The sequence below is a fragment of the Solea senegalensis genome, linkage group LG8 (genome assembly GCF_019176455.1).
Source record: "Solea senegalensis isolate Sse05_10M linkage group LG8, IFAPA_SoseM_1, whole genome shotgun sequence".
NCBI classification, from domain to species: Eukaryota; Metazoa; Chordata; class Actinopteri; order Pleuronectiformes; family Soleidae; genus Solea; species Solea senegalensis.
The window spans coordinates 17,533,925-17,557,908 of NC_058028.1; the positions used below are offsets into that span (position 1 = coordinate 17,533,925).

Here is a 23,984-nt window from a genome sequence, read left to right on the forward strand (position 1 = left end):
CACACACACACACACACACACACATACACATAGATTATCATAGGGAGGGCACATTTTCATGATAGTCTCTAGGTGGGTACATATGTGTGTGTGTGTGTGTGTGTGTGTGTCTCATCATCCCCTCAGACTGAATATTGTTCCACAGAAAATGAGCTGAGCATCATTTCCAAAATGACAGCACGTCGTGCCCTCTATTTCTGTCCTTGTTACGTTTTAGTTGCAGTTTAAAATTAGGCGAATGTCAGCACAGTGTGTGTGTGTGTGTGTGTGTGTGTGTGTGTGTGTGTCTGTGGCACAATAGGCTGGGAATCATCTGGAAGACCACACAGGCCATTCGACTCGCAAGAGTTGCTCGTTTGCGGTCTCTCTTAATCTTCTTATAATCTGTCCACAATCACTAATGTTTTTTTTTTTTTTAATACATTTCTGTCAGAGACAAGACCCTGTCGCTTGGGATGCCAAATTTGCTCAGGTGTCTCGGGACGTCCTGAACATCCGTTACACCCTCCTGCCTTACCTCTATACACTGATGTTTGAGGCTCACACCAAAGGAAGTACAGTCATCAGACCTCTGTTGCATGAGTAAGCAAAGCCACACACACACACACACACACACACACACACACACAGGTCTTATATTTCCTGCTTACGTCATGGCCCCTGCATTGCAAGTAATGACTTAATCAAGTAATTTAGTTATTAACAGCATGGATCTTTTATCTTGATTGCTGGCAAGAAAACCTGATCCTATACTCCATTATTTCTCATTAGTATGCAGAATGATACATGTGGTAGAGGCTCGACTGAAATCAATTTGAGTAAAGCTTTCATTTTAGTGCCTCAACGTGTTTTCGGCCCCACTTTCTATTAACGGCCACCTCATTTCCAGCTAGTTAGAAGACAGTATGTTACCATCAAAGCCTCCCTTTTTGGCTGCAGATGTTAATTTAAATAGGGGGGGGATCACCTTCCATTTATATATCTTTATCCTTTTCACTGAGGTCAGAAAAGCTGATTTGTACCATTTGTTCATTTAAATATCTTAATACGGTTTTAAAGAGAACGACTGTGCTATTAAGAAGCCCTTGCACTTCAAATCCAGTTATGTGTAGAAAATAAAAAGAGCACCTAGATGTGACTGTGTGAAACCTTAAAAAGACAAACAAACAAAAAACCCCACACCATATTCATTCATTTTAAGTGAGAGAGGAGAGAGAGAGAGTATGTACAGATGGTATTTAAGGAGCTGGCAGGGTATGACTGGCAGAGTTGTTTAGCTTGCATCATCAAATCAGTGAATTCTGAGGGAGACAGAAGAAATCATTAGAGGTACTTTTTTCAATTTATGTTGTAATGGCTGCTCTGTTTGTATTTCACAGGTTTGTGAATGATAAAACTACATGGGACATCCACAAACAGTTCCTCTGGGGACCTGCTCTACTAATCACCCCTGCCCTTGACAAGGTATGAACACACTTATACAACATGCTTTGGCTTTTTCTTTCCCTCCATCATGTCAGCAAGACACATGTTCAATAATTTCAGTGTCTTTTACCCACTCTGTATTCCTCTCTTTGATGAACTGACTTTGTGATCGACAGGGAGTCACCTCCGTGAATGGCTATGTTCCTAATGCCCGCTGGTATGACTACCATACGGTGAGTCTATTTCAGTTACAGTCAGTAAACTGTATTAGAACGCCAACACCCTTCATCAATGGTGCTATCGTCCATCTAAATATCTCTGAAGCAAAATTAAAGACCGTCTGTGTACCTCCTCTTGAGATGAGGATTCCTGAAAAAACAAAAAACAAAAAAACAATCTGAAAATAAGAAGACTAAATCCACAACTGCAACAAAAGCTTAAATGACAAAATAATAAGGATGTGCCACTTAACAACCACGGGAGACACAAATATGACAAAAGCAAGCATCCATTCAGTCCGTATTTTTTATAGCTCGGGGATTCCCCCATCTGTTAGACAGCTACTCAAAGCGTAACAAAACTCATGGAATAATATATTAGAAGGTGCAATATATATCAACGTGTAAAAACTTATTGCATCTCAAGCAGTTTCATTGTGTGTCATTTTATTAGGCCAAAGATATTGGAGTGCGTGGCGTGATGCTGAGCATGGCCACACCCTTGGACCATATAAACCTTCATATCAGAGGAGGCTATATCATCCCCTGGCAGAAACCAGAGACTAATACATTTTACAGGTAGGTGCTCACATATCATGGCTGACACATTATTGACACTTGTTTGTCTCTCTCTGCCTGTGCAGAGAGGTAGAGCGCTAATAGGCGAGAGTCAAGGTCTATTCATGCATTGCTGCTGTGTTTGAGTGGAATCTCATCAAAATGAGCGTTGCCTATGTTTGGTAGAGACAATTAAGGTGGGAATTAGTGGTCCAGTAGCAATGAGATCAGATGGATCCCCTCAAAGGTCATGGAGCTGCCAACAACATGCGTTGGTCGCTAACGAAAGACGTTTTTTTGGAAAAGCTACTGCCCAGAAAAGTGCTGATGCAGGGCGATCCAAGACCAGAGTGAACACACATACTGCATTTAGCGGTGGTGACAACTGAAAGTCCAGAAAGGGCTGCAAAGTGATGCCATGGTGGCAGACATATTAGTATTGACAGACAGGGAGTATTTGTTGTTTTTCGGCATCATGTTGTCATTTGAACAAGTATCCAAAAAAGTTGGCGTCAATGTAAAGTACAGAAAGTTACCGATGCTGCGCAGTGCTTGTGAATCCGTGTTTGATGCGCGGAGGTGTTGCTTCGGAGGGTCCGAAGCAAAGAGCTTGGACTTTTGAATTCAAAATGTAGCCTGTAGTTTTTCTCCAGGATCTCCAACCCCACCTTTAACAATAATGTGAATGCCTGTCCTTAGACATCATCATCTGACACAACCCTCGCTACCTTCTTTTGTTTTAGTCGGAAGAATCCTTTAGGGCTGATTGTTGCCTTGAATGACAATGGAACTGCTCAAGGATCGTTCTTCTGGGATGACGGAGAAGGAATAGGTAAGTCACAGGTCTCTCTCTCTCTCTCTCTCTCTCTCTCATTCTCTCTCGTCCATGTTGCACCAACAATGTCTTTTTCCTTGCAACTATGTTCATTAAAAAAAGCCCCCAAAAACAAAAGGACACCTTTGTTTTCAAGTGCATAGGACTGTGGTGTCAGGACTCAGAGGACTCAATAACATTGTTGATGCAAGTTAGACAGTGTGTGTGTGTGTGGGATCTTATTGTTTGTTACTTCAAAACAAAAGCCAGAATAAACCAACATTTGTGCGCAAACAAAAGTAAATATTTCAGTAAATATCTTTTAATTTTACTTAGTTTAAATGTTTAGGTGGCATCAGTCTGTGTCCGACAAATGCTGTTTTGACTGAATATGAATTTGTCCACTGATCTCCTCACACTGACACAGACAACTCCAAAGCAGGGTCGTTGATACTCACTCTCTGTGTGTGATGTATTTGCATACTGAAGAGCAGTACACGGCGGCACAAACACACTCACACACACACACACACACACACACACACACACATATACACAAAAACACTCACACACTAATATAGAAACAGAATCTGCCTCCAAATTGCTTGTGTGAGCAAATGCGGTCCTCTATGAAAAGTGTGTTTGTGCTGGGACGAAAGAAAACAGAGACAGACAAAGGACAAGGGATGACAGAGAAGGGGAGTGACAGAAACTATTACAGTAATTCTGTGTGTCGCTGCCCAGGGATATGCTCTCCATCAGTCCTCTTTCATCTGCTCCCTCGCTCCTCTCGTCTGCCACTTGCTGTCTGTCTACTGCGTAGCCCCTCCCTCTCTCGCCTGCTTACCTGCACCATCTGCTTCTCTGCTTTTTCAAAGTTCTCCAATTGTGACTTTTACTTCAGAAGGTTAGCTTGTCCCTCTGCTGTCAATCACACTGACTCGGATAAGCATTTTTTTTTTTTTGGTCACTCATTCATCATCCATTACCTCATTTATCCAACCACCTAATTACCCAGTCTTTAAGAAGTGTAGCCGATGAATTATTTACTTTACTCACTACCCTAATTACTACTCTTATTTAATTAACCAGTAATAAGTTGATGTAAAACTGTGAGATGAGTCACTGCATGGGAGTTTAAATCGACTCTCCCGCTCTCTATCTGTCTGTCTATTGTCGATCTATCTGTCTATCTGTCTATATAAACATCTAAACTGTCATTAATTCAGGTAGTCACGCCTATTGTCTCTGGCGTACCATTTCATGCTCTGAAATCATGTTTGTAATTCACTCTCACATCTCTCCTCAGACACCGTTCCGGGAGGAAAGTATCAGCTGACCTCCTTTGCAGCAGAGTCGGTGAGTTCATGGGGACACTGCATGCCACATTAAGCCCCACCCCTTTTGTCATTGTTGTTATTAACACAGCAAGACTGGAGAATATGTCCATTCTTTACTATACAACACAACAGGTCTGTGCAATTGGAGAATGTTGGAAACCGATTCAGGTTCAAATGTCACTTAATAGTAACACTGATACATTTATAGATGCTATGTGTCCACACACACACACACAAATTGCAAAAGCTGCTTTATGGATATACTACACTTACAATGACTTGTTCCCGTCCTCACTATCGACGTTTAGCAGTCCTGTGCATGTCGTGATGACATTTGAACAATTTTATGAGCTGAAAAGACGATAGATACTGTAGGGTAGAGATGACTGTCATTCTCCAACCAGATGCTCTTTCCATGACTGTGCTGGTGCATCTAATGATGCAACAAAGGCCTCCTTATCAGGTGCAAGGCTTTTGTTGTTCACAAAAAGCACCTGCCTAATATTTCTGTTGCTCACGTCTAACAAACTGGCACATGGATGTCTGGAGTAGAGCAGCTGTGGTTGTGTTAATACAGATCACCGTGTATTTCTGGTTCTGGTTTTGGCACGAAATCTCACTTTACTGAGTACACACAAAAAAAAGAGATTGTGAGCCTTACAATTCTTCTTTTTTGTGTGTTGTTGCACCTGCGTCATTAGGTTTAATGAATACCGAAACACATCACCGGTGTGATTAAATCACTCTTTTCTTTTTTTCTTGAGATGAAATGATTCTGACAAATAAATTACAACTTACAGACGTTTCCCTGTGTTCAGAGTAGAATGAATGCCTGGAACTGCACGGTACATATGGGGTTGATACAGCATAGTGTAATACAACCTCAGCTTAATCCCACTGAAGCCATGACTTTATCAATTGGTAGAAGAAGAAAAAAGAAAGTTGAACAAAAGCTTGCAATTACTATTATTTTTATTATTATTATCTTTACAAAACTGGTGGTGTAACATTTTCCATGTTTACCAGTCGACAGCTTGATCACATTTTGACCGAAGAATGACAGACACTCACTAATCACTAAGACTAATGTGACTAACCTGGTTTTATTTACTTCGACGGCCAGGCGAGAGCACACAATCACACACAGACACACATTAACGGGCAGGGGTTTAATCGCAAACACGCACACCCACAGATACATTATAGGCACACATCTAGGGTATACACGTACACATATAGTGCTACCATAGCCAAGCATCTGTGGCTGTCCTCTGCTTACCATCAGGCTCATTCCAAAGCAATTTCACGCAGCGATAAAACAGGCACACTGTCTGACAGCCAAAGGGGGAGAGAGAGGGAGAGAGAGGGTGAGTGAGAGAGAGAGAGAGTGCATAAGTGTGTGTGATTATTGTATTTGAATGTGCCAGTGTGTGTGTGTGTGTGCAAATGTGGGTGTATGTGTGAATAGGCAGATGTGGGAAGATGAGGATAAGTTGGGCAATGAGGCCAGTGCTGCCTGGCAGATTAGCAGATCGTATGTCATGTTGAATGGCTATCTGTGCTGTGTGTGTGTGTACTTGTATTTGCTACCTCTTTAGGACTTTTTCCATTGACTCAGCATTGAACTTGTCAGGACTGGTTGTCCTAGTGCCACCTGGTCATAATGAGGAACCTTATTTCTGGGGGAACTGGTTGAGTTTAGGGCTAAGATTGAATTGTTGTTTGGTTAAGGTTAGGCCTTCACTGGATATGTTTAACCCTTAAGGCTCTGGTATAATACACAACAACTCTTTATATGGACATCCTGGGGGTGTGTGTGTTTATAAGTCACATATTCAGGCTTTAAAACATGTTTTCTTTTCTTCTGTGTTGTAGAGTCAAAGTTATGATTCCTTTTATATCACATTTTTAGTAGTGATGTAAAGTGGCAATAATTGTGCAGAAGTCCCAAAATAGACCGTTTTTCTTTTGTTTAAAAACAAACAAAAAAAAAATGCTCTTTGTTCTAAGGGTTAATGTTAGGGAAAAAACTTTTTATGCTGTCCAAGTGAATGAAAGTCAATGCAGTGTCCTAAGAAGAATAGCTACACAAACCTGTGTGTGGTTGAGAGAGATTTAGAGCCCTGAAGACAATCACCATCTACATGCAGATGATTATCTACTAAAATGGGCAGAGAACAAAAAAAAATAATACAATGGGTATAAAACTAATGATACGGAGGAAAGATACTCAAATTCTGGATCTAAGTAAAGAGATGAAGCAAGGAGTAAAAGTAATGAATATTATAGAGGGTGGTGGAAGCTTATGGCTCAGCTCACTGCAGCACATTATTGTATAGAATATATCGTGTGTCCAGGAGTGATGACGTAACAGGCAAGTCCAAAATAAATCACATTTAGCAGATGTTATTTAATATACAGTAAATCACAAATGTATTCCATTTCCAATCATTTTCTTCATCTCTTTGTTTTATTCTTCCAGAGCACCTTGACCTGCCAGGTCACCCACAACACCTTGGACCCTGCTGACCAGTTGATCGTAGGCGTGGTGAAGGTTTGGGGCGCAGGCAGTGTTAAAATCACATCAGTGACCTTAAGAGACAAAGCTGGAAAGGACTACCCACTGACACCACAGCACAACACTGACACTCAGGTCAGAATTTTAAAATGTTGATCTTTAAGTTACCATCTCAGAAGTGTTCGTAATATGTTCAACGACGGTTTACAAGCCAATTCAACGATGCAGAAAGTGTCCTCACGCCTCTTGGTCTTGAAATAGACCAAGAGAATTACCTGCTCGTAAAGCTGTTGTGCACTAGCTTCTCTAAGACAAACAGAATTCATTAACCCTTTAAAACCGAGTGTATCGCAGACAAAACGTTTGCATTCCCGCAATGAAAATTCCAGCACTTTCTGAAAGCTGAGAAGTCGCACGTCAAACGTTGGTTATTACGGAAATTTCACTTGCGCTGTTGCAGGAAGCCGGCATATCAGCGTCTCCAGAGAGGAGAGAGTTGGAAAAACATGTACACATGTACTGTACATAATAGTTTGCATTTTTTTATGCCTGTTTTTGGACATTGAGACTAAAAATCAAACAAATGTTACCTTAAATATGTCGGCGTGTTTTTCTCAATAAACCTTTTTGTTTTTCTTCATTTTAAATTGTTAAAACTGCATTTTAACACGCAGTAAATTGTATATAACTGATAGTTATTATGGAAAAATGGGCAAAAGCACTTACTCACAGGACACTTTCTGGTCCTTTTATGGTTAAAAATAAAGTGCAGATTGACATTTTGAGGCTTAGGTGTTAAAGGGTTAAGTGCAAGAAAAGGTCTAACTGAAAAATAGTGTGTGGTAGGCTATGGTTTTATTATATTCAAATTAGGATTATGCATAGAAAAACTGACAAAAAACACGTTTACATTTAATGACCTCACAGTGTTTTCTCGAAGTCAACATTATTTTTGTGCAGCCACTGATCTTTAAGAACCTAGATACTGTGCAGCGCCATCTGCAGGTAAATTGGTGATATCAATACAACGTCAGCTGTTATAACAGTATGTGCATATACATGTACACATTCCATAGCATCCCACATGTGAACTCAATCAAATTCCCGCTTGAATAACCGTTCAATTACTGTCTGACATGCAGACAATTAGTGTCATTGCATTTAATCGTGGATTTGTGCAGTGATACAGTCGCTCAGTGCGCCTCCTCCATCAGTGCATGCACTCGCTTTCATAAACACAGCCCAGCTTTCAAGTTGAACGAGCATTATCCTGCCAGTGGAAAAATGTCACATACACACAAAATAAATAAATAATTTGATCCCACTCAGGTTCATAACCCAACCCCTGCGGTGACACTTTTTTGTCATCTAATAGCTGTAATCAACTCTGCATTCCTCCTGACACTGTTGTTTTTTTGTTTTTTTTTAGTGAACACAAAAAAACGGAAGTTCCGACTCAGGGACGGTGATTTTAAAGCCGCTCATGTAAAATGATTTGTCTTTTCCTCTTGCTCACTGAATCATCTGCTCCGATGCTCGATGAAAATAAAAAAGAACGTGACAGAAGGAAATAATGACGCGAAGCACAAAGCCACAGTCCTTGTAACATTACTTTCCCCAAGACGATCCATGTGTCTAAAGTCTGAAAACTGTGCAGCTGGGTTAGAGTTACATCAAATGAGTTTCCCTATAGCATACGTGTCCATATTCCCTCATTAGTTCTCTGCAGGGAAACCTGTGTCAAATGCAAGGTCCTGCTGGAGTTCAGACTTCAGAGTGGGGTGGAATTTTTTTTTAAACCATGATAGGGCTTGAGCTCCAGTCATGTGGCTTACAAGAGCTTTTCCAATCATTAGTCAAGGTTGCCATGAGTTTTGTTACAGCAGGAAAAACCTGGCATGTTAAAAGAAAAAAACGCACATAGGGGTTAGTAAGAAGATAGGAGATCACAGGAGGAGACGGTGCATGTCACAGTTTAACAATGACGTTCACCGTACACTATGAGAGCATTTAGTAGAAGAGAAAACAACGGCAGCTTTAAAAGGAGAGCATGTTTTTCCACTTCTCATTTGGCCTTTGATAAAATATTCCTGTCAAGGTTGTGCACTGTACTCAGTGCACTTATCAAGAGCACGGAAATGATAGCTACAGCAGCTCCATAAATAACCACAGGTGAAAAAGCCCGGAAGGCTTAGATTTATACTGCTCTCGGAGAAGACAGACAGAGAAAGTCAGGAAGAGCCGGCAAGAATTGCAGATGAGGAAAGTCAGAATGACAGAGGGATTTTGAGTTTGTGCGTGCGTGTGTGTGTGTGTGTGTTGTGTGTGATGCATGGATGAGCTGAGAATAATAAAAAGACTGGAAAGGAGGGAAGGGCGAATGCAGCAGAAGGAGGGAGGGAGAATACATCACAAAAAAAAAAAAAACAAGTGGAGGGAAGAAGAAGAAGACAGAGGTGAGACGGATAAACAGGGAGAATGAAAGATGGGTCGAGAGGGAAGGGAGAAGGGTAGACGGGGAGGAGAGCGAGGAATGACGACGACGCCGTTTCCCTGCTGTAATAAGTGTTTTGTTTTGAGCACAAGAACATTCATCTCCAGGTGCACGAGGACTGACACCTGAGTAACATCACCATGACGGAGAAGACAGAAACTTATCTTGAATTCTTCATACATGACATACAGTATATAACACAGTTGGTGTGCTAACAGTGTTTGGTTTTATAACAACAATTTCCCCCCTTTCATCTCCCTTGTGTTTATAGGAGCTGATTATAGATGCTACTTCAAAGTCTGTTCGTGTGGACCAGCTTTCCACCATAACATGGAGTAGGAACTGAGCAGACGCCCGTTTTCTTTTTCTTTTTTTTCCTCTGTTTCACTGACAAACAAGAATATATCTGTGTATAGGGTTTTTTTTTTTTTCCTTGTCATAAATTATAATGTAAGCAAATGCGGTCTTCACGGGAAATACTCTTAACAATCAAATTGAATCACAACTCGTGTGTAAATGCTCAGTTTTTGGTTGGAAACATTTATATGAAATATTACTGTGCTTTTAAAAATGACATGCCATCGCTGTGGATTCATGACATGATGTCAAAACACATAATAAATGTATAATACCATTGTGGACTTACTGCCTCAGTGCAACATTTCAAATTAATTAAAGTGCTTGGTACTGAAAAAAGGATTTTGTCTGTCTTTAATGAGATTGAAAATAACATAAATTGGACATTTACTACACATACACAATCTCCTTTATGGGGAACTGGAATACATTAAACTTAGTTACAACTTTGGTAGCTAATATTTTTAGTTCACAGCTCAAAATGACTTTGTCATTGAATCATTCTCAACTTAATTTTAATACATCTTGTATTGAACGTGTATTCTAATTAATTTCTTCCATTTAATGAACAGATGGAAACGTTATTTCCGACAGAACCATGGAGTCCAAAAAAAAAACTGAATTACCTAATAAACGTCGACAACACTTTCCTGCAGAGAGAGAGTAGTTTCCTAAAATTGTTGCCGGCCTTCATCAGTGGGCAACAAACAGTCAGCAGGTGTTTATAATAACGTTTACAAAAAAAGCTGTCACAACTGATGATAAGTGGCCTTTGACAAATGGAAATCCTTTGATTGGAGAGTCGCTCAAAGCTGTGATTGGGCGCAGCAGCTACCAACAAAGTGACAGCGGCTGAAGTGGAAATATTAAGTGTCAGACGCACGTTTTTTGGGGGGCGCCTGCTTCCACGGCTGCATAAACACAGACGGCCTTGCGTGGGTGCGACAGGAAATAGATGCTAATAATAAATCTCACCTGCGGCAAGCTGTCTACCTTTGCTTTGTCTCATCCTATTAGCTCCCCATACAGTGATACAGTCATCCATTATTCAGCCTGCAGTAAATGTAATGATATCAATTTAGCCACCGGCAAATAAAACTGAGTGCCACCCTTATTACCACTTTGCTGAGGGGAATGTACAGGGAGAGTCACTCCTGACTAGTGAAGGGACGTCAAACATACGGCCCGTGGGCCAGAATGGCCCGCAATATGAATTTGTGTAAACTACTGTTGTAAGAATGCTGCGGCCCCTTTAAGAGCCGGGCGGGAGGGAGGGAGAGGGAGAGAGAGAGAGAGAGAGAGAGAGTGAGCGAACGAACGGGCAGAGTTGGCATTAGTCACTATGAAGTGGGGTAAATATGTGTTCCAGATCACCCAAGTGTCCGCCTGTTCATCCCCTATCTGTAGAAGTAAGGGTGTAATAATATCTCCAACTACAATTTGGTTGTTATAGGTGCTTAATAACATAGCATATAAGAAGCATAGCAGACCTTTATTAGTAATTATTAAGCACATATTAACACCTTAATATGGAAAAATCTTAATTCATGTCGTAATAGAGGTAGAATAAGATTATGTAGAATAAGGTGTACGTGCTTAATAATTACTAATAAAGGGCTAGTGTGCTACTTATGCATGTTAGTGAGCACCTAGTTAATAGTGAATATGTGTTCCCACATGTTCTAATCTTAATGTGAAAAACTATATAATTTGTAGGTCCAGATACCTGCGACTAAAAAGTTCTTTGTCCCTTTGTAGATCCACTGTGATCTGTAAGTTGCAACGCACATGTGTAAATGGTCAACTGAAGCGTAACATTTTCCGGTTTTACACAGATTCATTAAATGTAAAACAAAGGGAAAACCTTGGCATTCTATTATTTTTACTCATCGGGGCCCCTGAGTTTGACACCCCTGGACTAGTGTGTACGTTCCTGCATGTGTGTCCACATGGGTTTGGGTACATGTATGGATCATTCACATGGATCAAGTTTTTTTTTTATCGTCGAAGCAAACTAGCCACACACTAGTGCCGACAGTGTCTAATTGTGTTGGTACACACACACACACACGGACCTAAAAGTCTGATTTCTTTATGTCAAACAAAGGATATTCACTTCTTTTCCACGCAGCAAAGTAATGTGGCCCGGCACTCACACTCACAAACATATCTCTATCTTATTGTCCACAGATCAATGTGTTCTTTGTCTGACTCTGTGAAAGAGAGCCCATCTTACCAGACAGCATGCTTTTAAATGAGTCGCAATCACAATGTGTTTTTTTGTTATTGGGTGACTGACAGATGCAAGTGTGTCGTAGATGAAGGGGGGAAACAAAGAGATAAAACAACACGGGAGAAGGAAAACACTTTGACGACATCAAAGGCTGTCAGATGCAGTGTGTGTGTGTGTGTGTGTGTGTGCATGCACCGTGCCTGTGCCATGTGTACACTGCTGATACATTGCTGTGTGTATTAATAAGTCAAATCAGTCACACTGGTTTACAAATATTGATTCAAGCATGCATTTGATGAAAATTGGTTCTGTGGATGTGTGTGTGTGCGCGCATATATAACGCAAAAATAATGTTATGAGCTGAATAAATTGTGTGACTCAATTGTTTTATATGAAAACTTATTCAACTTTTTCAGAACTTAGTTATTAGAGCGTACTCGACCTTATTAGAATGAACAGATTGCATCCGTACATCATAAAACAGGGGGAAAAAAATCATTTATATTCTGAATTTCATATCACTTATGTCAAGCCCGAACTGCACTGCGGGTCCAAAGTTGAGAAATGTTCAACTTTCCAAGTAAATCATGCAAATATACCAACACAGGCTAATCAAATCAAGTTCATAATTTAGCCCAAGCACTAATCAGTCCATATAGAGCCCTGAGACCAGGTTGCTCTCCCTGTTACCAATATTTCTTGATGGCGCCCAACAACAGGCGGACATGATGGACATCACATAACAGCAGCCACTGCTCTGCTCAGCTCCGTCATCCAAGCATCCAAAGTGCCCCGGGTCAAGTGCTAATGTGACATGTACATATGAATCCTGTGTAAGAAGCTGTTTGTGTAGCCGCTGAAAGGATTTTACCTAACGCGATTCTCACACTGTAGCCACCGTCTGTTATCGAATGACATGCACACCCACACTCGCACAACCACAGGAAGGCATGCACACTGTGAATCATCTATCCAATGTTGCTTTCACCTTCGCTAATTCGCCTAAAGCAGTTGTGCCCGGCAGTGATTCACACTCCCACTAAGAGCCTGCTATCTTTAATTAGTGTATCTGTGCTGTATTAAAGGAGTGGTCCCTGACCCAGCCTGAGAACCTGAGAACGAAAAGGTATCCTTCTGCGTCTGAAAGAGATGCACCGGGCTTTCAATTGACTCCGATGTAAACCCACTGGTCGTGCACTTAGAGAGTATGTGTGAGGGTTAGGGCCAAGTAAAGGGTTTGGATAAATATCTATAGGTTTTATGGATATTCAATGTGTATAAATAATTATAAATAATACAGCAGTATGTTAAAAACATGCAGATTTGGGGACAAATTGGACACTTGAAATGTGAGAGTGGATTGTTGTTTGTCTATCTCTATGTGGCACTGAGGCGGGGTAACTGCCCTGACCCTCATGTGGAGGATAAAGATGGACGAATGGAATATGGCATCATATGTATTATATATTATTTCCTTTCCAGTGACTGCTTGGTTGCTGGCTTGATGCTCACATGAAGTGTCTGGCTGAACACTCAGAGCAGCTCCTCTGAAGGTCTAAATGCACCACCGGGTGAATCGCTTTCAGATGTGGAAGTGTACTCTGTGTGTCTGGAAGGTGACGCCTGGAAAAGCGGCAAAATATGATGGTCTCGGAATGAGAACAGGCTTGAAAAAATATCCCCTCGAGAGGAAATTCAGAGAGAGAAAATTTTCTCCACTGACAAGATGCAGATGAAAAAAAAAAAACAAAACATTTCTTTTCAAAGAAATATGAAGTCTGGTCTTGCCATTACAGGTGCTGTCAAGTGGTGGGACATTTGGCAAAAGTGAACAGTAGGTTCTTGAAATTGACTTGTTGGAAGCGGGGAAAAATGGTACAACGCTGGGATCTGACGAGGACCAAATTGTGATGACTAAATGGCTTTGACAGTTCGTGTTGGTCTTGTGTCGGATAAATAGTGGTTAGTATTCCCTACCCATGATTACCAAACAAGACAAAAACAGTGAAAACCTCTAAGTTGGCGAAGAAAAATGTGAGCGCACATAAAACAAAGCTGCTTCCTGCTTACTGAGATGCAGAGCTGCCCATGATTGTTTATATCCTATAACACCAGTGTGATTCTTTAAGCGTTTAGAGCGTTCACACTGCATGTGTCTCTTCTATTTTTGAGTTTCGGCACTCCTATTTTTTCCACCGCCTATTTTTCCACACGTGACATGCCTGGTTCTCGGCTATAAAAGATCTGATGATCGGGATTTTACCAGCAATATTATATAAACTGACAACGTACACAGCAGTTTCAATGTCTAGTCTGAACATGAATAATAATAAAAAAAACATAAATAGGCTATTATATATTTTTTACAACTATTTTATCAGCTATGTAGAGAAAGTGGAGGCTACAACTACAGGAAAATCCTTGCGTGGGTTTTAATTATATCAGGTGAAGGGCAGATTATCTCTGTCTTACTTTCTCTCACATACAGAAAGCTCGAAGCACATGCCAGTGTGTCTTCAAATTCCATAGATCTCAGTCCAGTCAAGAAAACACGTATAACACGTATAGGCCATGTATTGACAGGTCAAACCCTTTATGGCAGGACTGTGTAATTATAAGAGAGGTGGTTTTAATGCTGTGGCTGATCAGTGTACATCATGTATTGACATGAACAGACCAGCAACACATTGACCATATGTACGACAGTATAAGGTGATATTAACTAAAAAAGAACCAAGAAAAAGAAATGTACAGTACAGTCACATGTGCTTAATGAAAGAGCATGACAGTGAGCCGTCTGAGGAGACCTATAACATTAAGGGAGCTGCAAAGGTGTGATGATGGTGCAGATGACAACTAGTTATCCTTTAGATCACTTGCAAAGGGCACGAGCAAAAAAAAAAAAGGACATTAATCTGCACCAGAGAGCCGTTTTATTTAAAAGTGAATGATTATGATTAATGAATGCCGTTAAAACACATCTGTCAGCACCCATGCTATTCCTTCAGGTGGCATGGCAATCATTGCTGTGACAATCAAAATCATCATCGTAATCACCATTGTCATCACTCTAAACCTTTCCTCAAATGACTCAAACAAGTCAAGGAAAAAAAGAACATTTCTTGTGATCGCAGCAGTATTATCATTATTATTCGGTTGTGAAAAATATGCACATCAAGTGTTATTTGATTATCTTTTTTTTAGCGTTTAAGGGTTTAAAAGAAGAAAACCGACTTACACACAGTATTTTGCGAAGCAGTTTAACTCAAAGCTCACTGTATGCTTTACGTGGAATGGTATGGACCACAGGATAGTGGTAGATCTTACTGTAAAGAAGGGTAAAACTGCAGAGCTAATTATGAGTCAGTGGGGGTATGGGGCGGGAGTGGTTTCAGGCAATAACACATCTTTCTGGCAAAGGGCAGATTAAGCACCAAAGGATAGCCACACGCACGCATCTTCACAAATCACATCAAATTGCCACAACGGCACACCCACACATTTACACAAACATTCCATACAAATCAAATCAAGACGGGCACATGAGAAGGAAGAGTGATTTGCCAATTGGCCGGGGCGTTCGTGCAGAAAAGGATTTAAATATCACTGGAAATGGGGCCAGTGTGATTGCATCACTTCCGGTTCAGCAGAGCTAGTCAAATGCCTCTGGTGGCGATGTAATTCAATACTACAAATAGTATTCATTATACCACAACTCACCCGGCATGCATGATCACCACAAAATTGGTCAAACTTGGGGGCCTTCCAGTCTCTGTAATCATTTTCCAATCAAATTAGCTTCACCTGAATTCAAGAGAACATTTATGAAAGACGGTCTCATAAAATCACAGACAGCAGAAAGGGAGAAGGTCAATGAATATAAGTGATTATATAAACACAAAGGGCAGTGAAATAATGTTTATTTTGTGTTTCACTCCTTTCCTTTTGTAGTGGTGAATGCAGCACAATGAGAACACAATAACTCACTCACCCACCTCTTTTTTCAAGATAGATCAAAATCCCATCTTCAAAAAAACACGAGTGGGGTCCGATTCAGTCAGTCCATGTCCATAAGTCAAACAACAAATGAAGCTCAAATACGACTAAACAACGTTTAGTTGGCATCTTGTCCTTTTCCCAGTCGATTTATTGAATGAAGTGTGTCCACCTAAGCTCAGCTTAGGTTAGTATTCGGTGGTTTCTAGTTTAACGCGCTGCTAGTTGAGAGGTTAGAGTGCATTACACGTCTTCCTACCATATGTTAACGTAATAATGTCCAAATTCTTCTCATTAGTCGAAAACCAAGTACCAACCAAGTTTTGTCATGTTCTTATTCCTCTGTGTACCAGCTTCTCCTAATATTTCTGGGTATTAACTGCGGGAACTGTAGTGCATGCTTGACTGGTAACACAATAATTCATTTTTGTTTCTGAGGTCATTAATGATACATACGTAGATATGTGGTTTGACCATTGTGCTTAAAAAAATGAATAAGATGAAGATGTACTCTTATTTTGGCAAATGTTCTCAAGTGAGAGAGGAAAGATACTTTTCCAATTCAGCACCACAGACAGCACCAAGCCACCTGATTTTGTACCAGTGGCTTGGTGCTGTCCGTGGTGCTGAACCAAAGCCGTGTTGGTCGCCATGTTGAGGCCCAGCAGGGCAGCAGCAGATGGAGTTCGGTCCCCATGATAGGACGGAATATTTCTTTGCAAACCAATGCTTTATGAAAATGTCACAGCAATGCTAATAACGTTGTTCAACTTAAAATGTTTTCTTTTACCTAACATGTCATGACACCTCAGCTCCATGTCAGGCTGAACAACGCAACTTGGAGTGATATAATCAAAATGATCTGTTGTCAGCCTTTGTGTTATATAATTATAACTTTGAACTGCAGCCTTCTCTATAAGAGTACAGTTTTCTTTTGCCCACAGCTAATGATAGCAGACTCAGGAGTTTCTCAAACAAGAGAGACAGACAGATCAACATCACAGAACAATGCAGTCAGTGATGACAAAGCCAGTGTGATCAGTAAAAGTGGATAGAGGAAGATGAGAAATGACGTAGAAGGCAGGGGAGGGAAAAGGGGAGATGAGGAGCACTGACATGGTGACTCAGTAGGTCAGGGAGAATAAAAGATGGTGGCTGAGAGTCAGGGATACACTGAGTAGGAGGGATGGAGACAGGGAATCAGAAAGGGGGACATCCTCTTGGTAGAATAGTTCTGATTGAGGTCAGTTTTCCCACCAGATGAGACTCCACTTTAATCACCCTCTGTCTGTCTCATCACCATGGAGGGGCTGGCCTCATCAGGGAGAGAGAGTGCTCAGTAGGAGTGAACGAGAGAGCAAGAGAGAGAGAGCGAGATCAACAAAAGAAAAAAGATGACATGTAGAGAGAAATACAAAATACAAACAGGATGTGGTGAAAAGAACAGTAGGGTAAGTAGATTTACCATGAGAAAATGCAAGCTACCAATAAAGTGAATGACACGAAGAAAAAATAAAGAAGTAAAAGCTACATTACATCATTCTGAATTACTGTAAATGCCAAATTAAATCAATGACTTTTACTGTACTGTACTGTCTCGATGTTTAGGTTTAATGGCTCAACACTGCCTTTATCATTCATGTTTTCAGCTACAACAGGCAGCTTTACCACAGTTAGTGGTTTGGGATGAAAAAACAGTTTTCCCTCTGTAGGCTTGACAGAGGGAACAGTGAAATTAAAAATGCGCAAAGCAAATGGACGATATGCAACATGAAAGGACAATTAGCAATAATAAAATATTAAATCTACACTGCATTATACAGGGGAATGTTGAATTATCCGTGACCTGGAAAGAAGATAGGGCCACAATTTGACATATTCACATGTGAATGTTCATTAATGTACATTATCCCAATGTTCTAATATACTGAATTATACTGAATTAACGTTTAGTGGCGCAGACGTAAAGAGGTGACATAAAACCAGCTTGATTCATGCCTATCTCTATTTGTGTCTACATCCCAACACTTTAAACATGATTGCTTAATAATAAGCAGGGAGGTAATACATGTCAATGCATGACACATGCATGCAAAGTATGGGGAAATACTTCTTCAAGTACACAGGGTGGATTGAGTTCTGGTTTAAAAAACGTTTTTTAGATGTTTCAATGCATACATAATTGCTCAGTATGAAGGCACAGCCAATTTGACTGTAGCAAGGATAAAAATGGAGAGATGGAAAAATAGAAAGAGATCTGAGAGAGAACGAGAGAGAGAAGCTGATGAGAAAATAGGATTCTAGTTTCAGCATGAGGTCTCCCATTTTGTCTGCAGCAAGAATGACACCTGCTTAGCTTTGATTGCAGTTTTCACACTGAATTCAAAAGGAGGGGAATCACACACACACTTAATACGAGCAGTAGCACCATGCACATCTCATATGTTATATGTCACAGGTGCTTTATGTAAGAAATGTACTATGTTCAGACCTAAAATGACTGTGACGTGTCGTCAGAGATAGAGGAAACATGTCAAACTGGCTTCATTGATAACAACCAGTATAATTCACAGAACACATTCTCATTTGCAGGCTGCAAACTGTGTTCCATTCAATAACGGCGCTAGTACTTGAACACACGCGATGCGACCAAAGTGAGCAGAGAGCAACTCGAGAGCATCATCAAACCTAACAAGCCACACGACACCTCTCAAAATGTCTCAACCAGAGAGGAAAAAAAAAAGAAAAAAACGAAGCTCCGCAATGGAGATGCCTTAAATATAAACAGCTGACAGCAAAGCAGATGTTGATGACAGACAAGGAAACAACAGTTTCACCTAGATGAGGAAGCAAAATAGAAAGTTTTAGCTGTTTACATAATACTATCTCTCTACTGCTTTCACATTCCCTTTGCTGGTGGATATTTCACACATACAAAGTTGTTACAGTCCATTATTGTCACCTTGTGCTCTCCAGCAGACATGCATTCACATTCACTCTCCTCCTGGTGCTGGCATACCAACGTGAACCAAATAGTTTCAGGGAAAAATCATACTGATGGTGGAACAGTGGAGTGTGTGTATGTGTTTGCACATGAACACAGTTCAACGCTGGGTATAAGTGCACTTTTATTTCTCTGTCAACAACATCCGTTTAATGAAGTCAACTGGGATTGCAGGGACCGCTTTAAATCCTACAGGTCACCGTTGTTCAATTTTTTTTTACACATTGCACTTTTAAAATATGCACTGAAAGCAACTGAAATCCAATTATATAACACAAGAATATACAATCTTCAACAAAAGTCCAAATCCTATCCTGTTTGATCAATTAATGCGAGGTGATTGTTTATATTCTCCTGAGGTAAAGGGGATGGGCCAAGTCTGCAGTGTCCTATAACTCTGTTCCCTCCAACTGGCAGTCTGAGAACTTTCTCAACACATAAACCTTCTCTGTCTCAGTGTAGATCGACGTAGAGACCGCGGTAACTAGATGGGGATGACGGCCAAATCCCTCCTGAATGCAGCCGTGACATCACGGAACAGTATAGTCGACGTTCTTGTGGTGGATTTACAGCACCGACTTTGTGAAAGTTGTCCAAGAGGTCAAAACAGTAAGCAAGCAAAAAAACTGTCAGCTGACTTTTATTTTTGATAACCGTTGGTTGCTGACCTTGAAGAAGAGACTTTATTGTTTACTTTTCTTTGTGTTTGTGTTCACTTTATGACAGCTGACATGATTTTATGCTTATGAACAGCTGTAAGCTAATGCGTGTGTATTTCATTTCATGCACGGCTTGTTCGGCAATTAGCATATGGCAGCGTTTGTATGTTTTGTGTGTGCGTGTCACTTGTTGTACAATTAAACACATTATCTTCATATGCATCGATCCGGTTTAATATGTTTTTGAACTCCATGAGTGACACAAAGTAAAAATGCTCCTCCTGCATGTAAATGTAAGTCTGTGTTGAGCGTGTGTGTGTGTGACACCCTGGTTTAACCTTGGGCCCGATGTCATCCCAGAGATTGATCGGTCTGGGAGGTACCACGGGCACCACAGATGCATTAGAGTAGTGCAGCTCTGCTGCTGAAGGATTGCTCTGCACAACAGGAGTCTGCCTTAAAATGTGTTAGCATAATGCGGGAGACAGTTAGGTAGACAGGGAGAGAGTGGAGGAAAACAAGAGAAAGAGAGGGGATGACAAAGAGAGACAACGAAAATTAGAGACAGATTATGTGACAAGAAGTTAACAATATTAAGTGGAGAGAAATAAAGTGTGCCGGATTAAAAATAAAACAAAAAACAGCCACAAGGTGCACTGATATGATATATATGGACGGGAATTAACATCCCACATAAAACAATAAAGCAAAGCAATTTCAAAAAGAAATGTGTGGGTTTATTTTTACAGGTCTTGACTAATTATTTTCAAATTAAAAGGACATTACATGGTACGTTTGACTTGGCGTCTTTTGATTTCTCCTTTTGCTCCAAGTAAAATGATATTTACTATATCACAGAGTCACTGTGTGGATGGATGGATCGACAGAGATGCAGACAGACAGGCTTTTGTTTACACATCTGCAGATTAAATCATGTATCATATTTTTACCATCTATGCAACGCTCTTAATGTTTGTCGGTGCAAATGAAGCGTGGAAACTCCGTTCAATTGCTTTGTACAGAGTGAGGGGACTGTTATATGAAGCATTAATTAGCTGCAGGGCGAAAAACTAGTGGTTGTGTACTAACGTTAATGCGACGAGAAAAACAAGCATATGTTGGTCATATGCATGCTGTGTGTGTGTGTGTGTGTGTGTGTGTGTGTGTGACTGAACCAAATGTTGTACTGGCAAGAAACAATAAGTGACAACACAGGATGAGAAATAGATTGTGTGGATGCAGTGTAAGAACTCATCTTACAATCTTTTTATTATTTGTATTCATGCCATGGTCCTTTTGATAACGTGCCAGCAAATGTGCACGTGAGTGTAGTTGAATGTGAATTACCGAAGTAAATATCACATGCATTAATAAGATGTGCATTTGAGTTCATTTGCACATAATGGGTGGATAGTTTGGGTTAAATGTATCCATCTGCTTAAATAAACTGACTGACCTGGTTGTGCTCATGTGTTTTTACAAGCCAGTGGTGATTGTAGCCGGTGACAACGCTAAACATATAATCCAAGCTTTCAGTCATAGTTAAATTGCCCACCCCCGTGGTTATATTCTTACAGCGTGTGTGATTGAACACGGCAACAGACACGGTTTGAGTCAGAAAAAGAACAGCGAACCAGTTGTAAGCAACAGTATGTTCACAGTGCATCCAAGCACACCTTGTTAATAGAGAAGTAGAAGAAGAAATAATTGCAACCGCACTCTGATCTCACACAGCTGCACACAGCATGAGTCGCTTGTAGCGCAACTCAATCCTCTTTGGTAAGCAGTTGAATGTTTGCAACCTGTCACCCGGGAATCTTCATCAGCTCACTCTGACTGCTTCATCATCCCCTGTTCACTCACTCAGGGTGAAACTTTGGGGCGAAAAGGGAGGCTACACCCTGGACAGGTCACCAGTCCTCCCCTGTTAATTTAAAACAAACAAAAACGAAAAAAAAAAAACAAAAAAAAAACAGAATAAACTGAAAATGACGATTTTGTCCTTCTGAATTTTCTCTGCTTTGGTTGTTGTTGCCAGTTGAGTGCTTACAAATTACTCGGTGCCCTATTTATATCTAAAGTGCATGGTCTAAAATGAGTGGACCATGTCAAACTCACAATTTGTTATTTACAATGCTGCAAAATCTCAGCACAAAGTGAACTGAAAGGAGCAATGGGGTTGTATTTAGTGTCTGAATGAACACACTTCTATTGCAGGAAACATGGGAACTATTCTGTGCTTAGGAGTTGGATTAATGCAAAATAAAAATAAAATAATCAGAGGTTAAAATCAGTGCCAAAGAGAGGTTTTAAGAAACAAACGGCAGGGGTTGATGAGAGACAAGAGCACTGCGATAACTGTTGCTTTACATTTAAGACGATTGTGTTCGTATATTTCGGTCGTTAACAGAATCAGAAGTTACAGTTTACTCCTCTTAGAGAGGAGGAAGAAAGAAGTGCAGTAGCTGTTGAGACACTAAACGAGTATGTGGCCCTTGGCTGGTGGACCCCTTGCCTCCAGAAAGAAATGCATTTCACTGGTGAGGAAGAGGAGAAGGAGTGACCAGGTTTTTGTTGGTCAAAGGCACAGTGACTTTCTGCTGCCTCATTTATAGCCTTTGTGCCGCTTTCAGTGTGACAAGGTACCGTGCCTCACTCTGTGCCTTTTCACTGAGGCTTTATGTCTGATCAGCAAGACTAAATATGTCACACACGTGCATTAAAGGTGATAGACAGACTGTGGAAAGTCCAGCTGCATAATAAACGTGTCTACAAACATTATATTGGTGACATACAGAGAGACAGCAACAGACACACAGGCATTGAAGGTGTGAGGGATAGTTCAGGCCAAGGTGAGGTGAGGCATTTCTCCCCTGTATTTGAACAGGACATGCAGGAAACTAGCCATGACACAACAAACAAGCCGGTATCACTTTAGTTGTGTTCTTTTACGTGCATGCGCTCATCATGTTTGTGTGTGAATCCCTCATTTGTGAAGGCAAACACCACCACGACTGGATCATTTAGAAAGTTCAAGCTGTAACTATGTGAAATACGGGGTTTGATTTTGTGAAAATAAAAACACTGAACATAAAATGAGCACATCCATTTCACATCAGGTAGCAGCAGCTTTATAGACGGACAATGTAATCACAGCATTGACTGTTGAATCCAGCTTTTCTTCCTGGTACAGTCACAGCAGCTGGAAGGCAAAATGTTCTCTCTCTCTCTCACACACACACACACACACACACACACACACACACAGGCATGGACGTACACTCTAAGCTTTTGAATGAGTGCTGTCCAAGGTGCTGAGAGTTAAGCTCCTCTCCTGGCATTGGCTGCATCACGGAGGCCATGGTACAGAAGTGACCTGTATATGTGTGTGTGTGTGAGGATTGGAGTTTGGCATTAATAAGCATTGGTCAAAACTGAAGCCACACTGCCACAGCTCTTCACAGTGAGCAAAACAACAGAAGTCTATGTGGAGCAAACTATGAATAACCTTTTATTGTTTTCACACAGAATGCACTCAGTGACCACCAATTCATGAACTCCTATCTCAGTATTATATTATATAATTTTAAAAACACAATCAAAACAAAATGCTGGAAATAAATGTGCATTTCTGTTGCAGCCTCATTGCAATCTACGGAAAATAATATTGTCAATAAGAGAGGGAGAGATGCAAATATGATTTATAGTTAGTTTTTGTGTCTTCTCTTAATTGAATTTTGTAAATCGGTTATTTTTTGGTGAGAAGGCGTTCAGGAGGTGAGATGATCTGTTTAGCTGAGATGCATGTGCCTTAAATGGAAAAGGGACTATTCCATTTCCCATCGTCTCCTCTAGAAATAACAGTAACAGAAGTAAAAGATGCTCATCTAAATAACACAACAGGCTACAGGGAGCGGAGAGGAACCTGGAGAGGAACAAAATCGGCAGAGACCTGGTCGGCAGTAAACTCAAAGTAAGGCAGATGAAAAAGAGTTCTAGGTGCCGCAGAGACAAAGTTGGTGAAAAACAGAAAGCCAAACAGAGAAAGCAAAGAGGATGGAAATAAAGATTGAAACGGAGAGTCGAAGAGGCGATGGGAGATATTTGGCAGATAAGAGAAAAGGTGGGACTGCAGAGTTAAAAAATGGTGTGTAAAGAAACAAGATAAATGGGAGGAATAAGGGCACAGAGGAGAAAGTAAGACTATTAGAGGAAGTAAAAGAGGGTGACAGAGGTGAAAACAGCGAATGTCGGAGGCAACAACTCGGCTCCACTTTTGGCAGCAAGACATCCAACAATTCACTTCCCCTCCTCCTCTCTGCAATATCTTTCCACGTTGTAGCTAAGTGTCATTCCTGATGTGTCCTG

At 40.7% G+C, this 23,984-nt stretch overlaps 1 protein-coding gene across 1 annotated transcript in view; it reads left to right on the plus strand.

Annotated features, from left to right (window-relative positions):
• Positions 1–9,993, plus strand: part of si (sucrase-isomaltase (alpha-glucosidase)) — a 59,576-nt gene extending 49,583 nt beyond the window's left edge. The window contains exons 41-48 of the mRNA XM_044032108.1: positions 434–582; positions 1,380–1,464; positions 1,602–1,658; positions 2,098–2,222; positions 2,945–3,033; positions 4,325–4,374; positions 6,838–7,008; positions 9,639–9,993. Of these exons, the coding sequence (XP_043888043.1) occupies positions 434–582; positions 1,380–1,464; positions 1,602–1,658; positions 2,098–2,222; positions 2,945–3,033; positions 4,325–4,374; positions 6,838–7,008; positions 9,639–9,713 (801 nt within the window). The 3' untranslated portion in view covers positions 9,714–9,993. The remainder of the gene's footprint in view (positions 1–433; positions 583–1,379; positions 1,465–1,601; positions 1,659–2,097; positions 2,223–2,944; positions 3,034–4,324; positions 4,375–6,837; positions 7,009–9,638) is intronic.
• Positions 9,994–23,984: the final 13,991 nt, after the last annotated feature.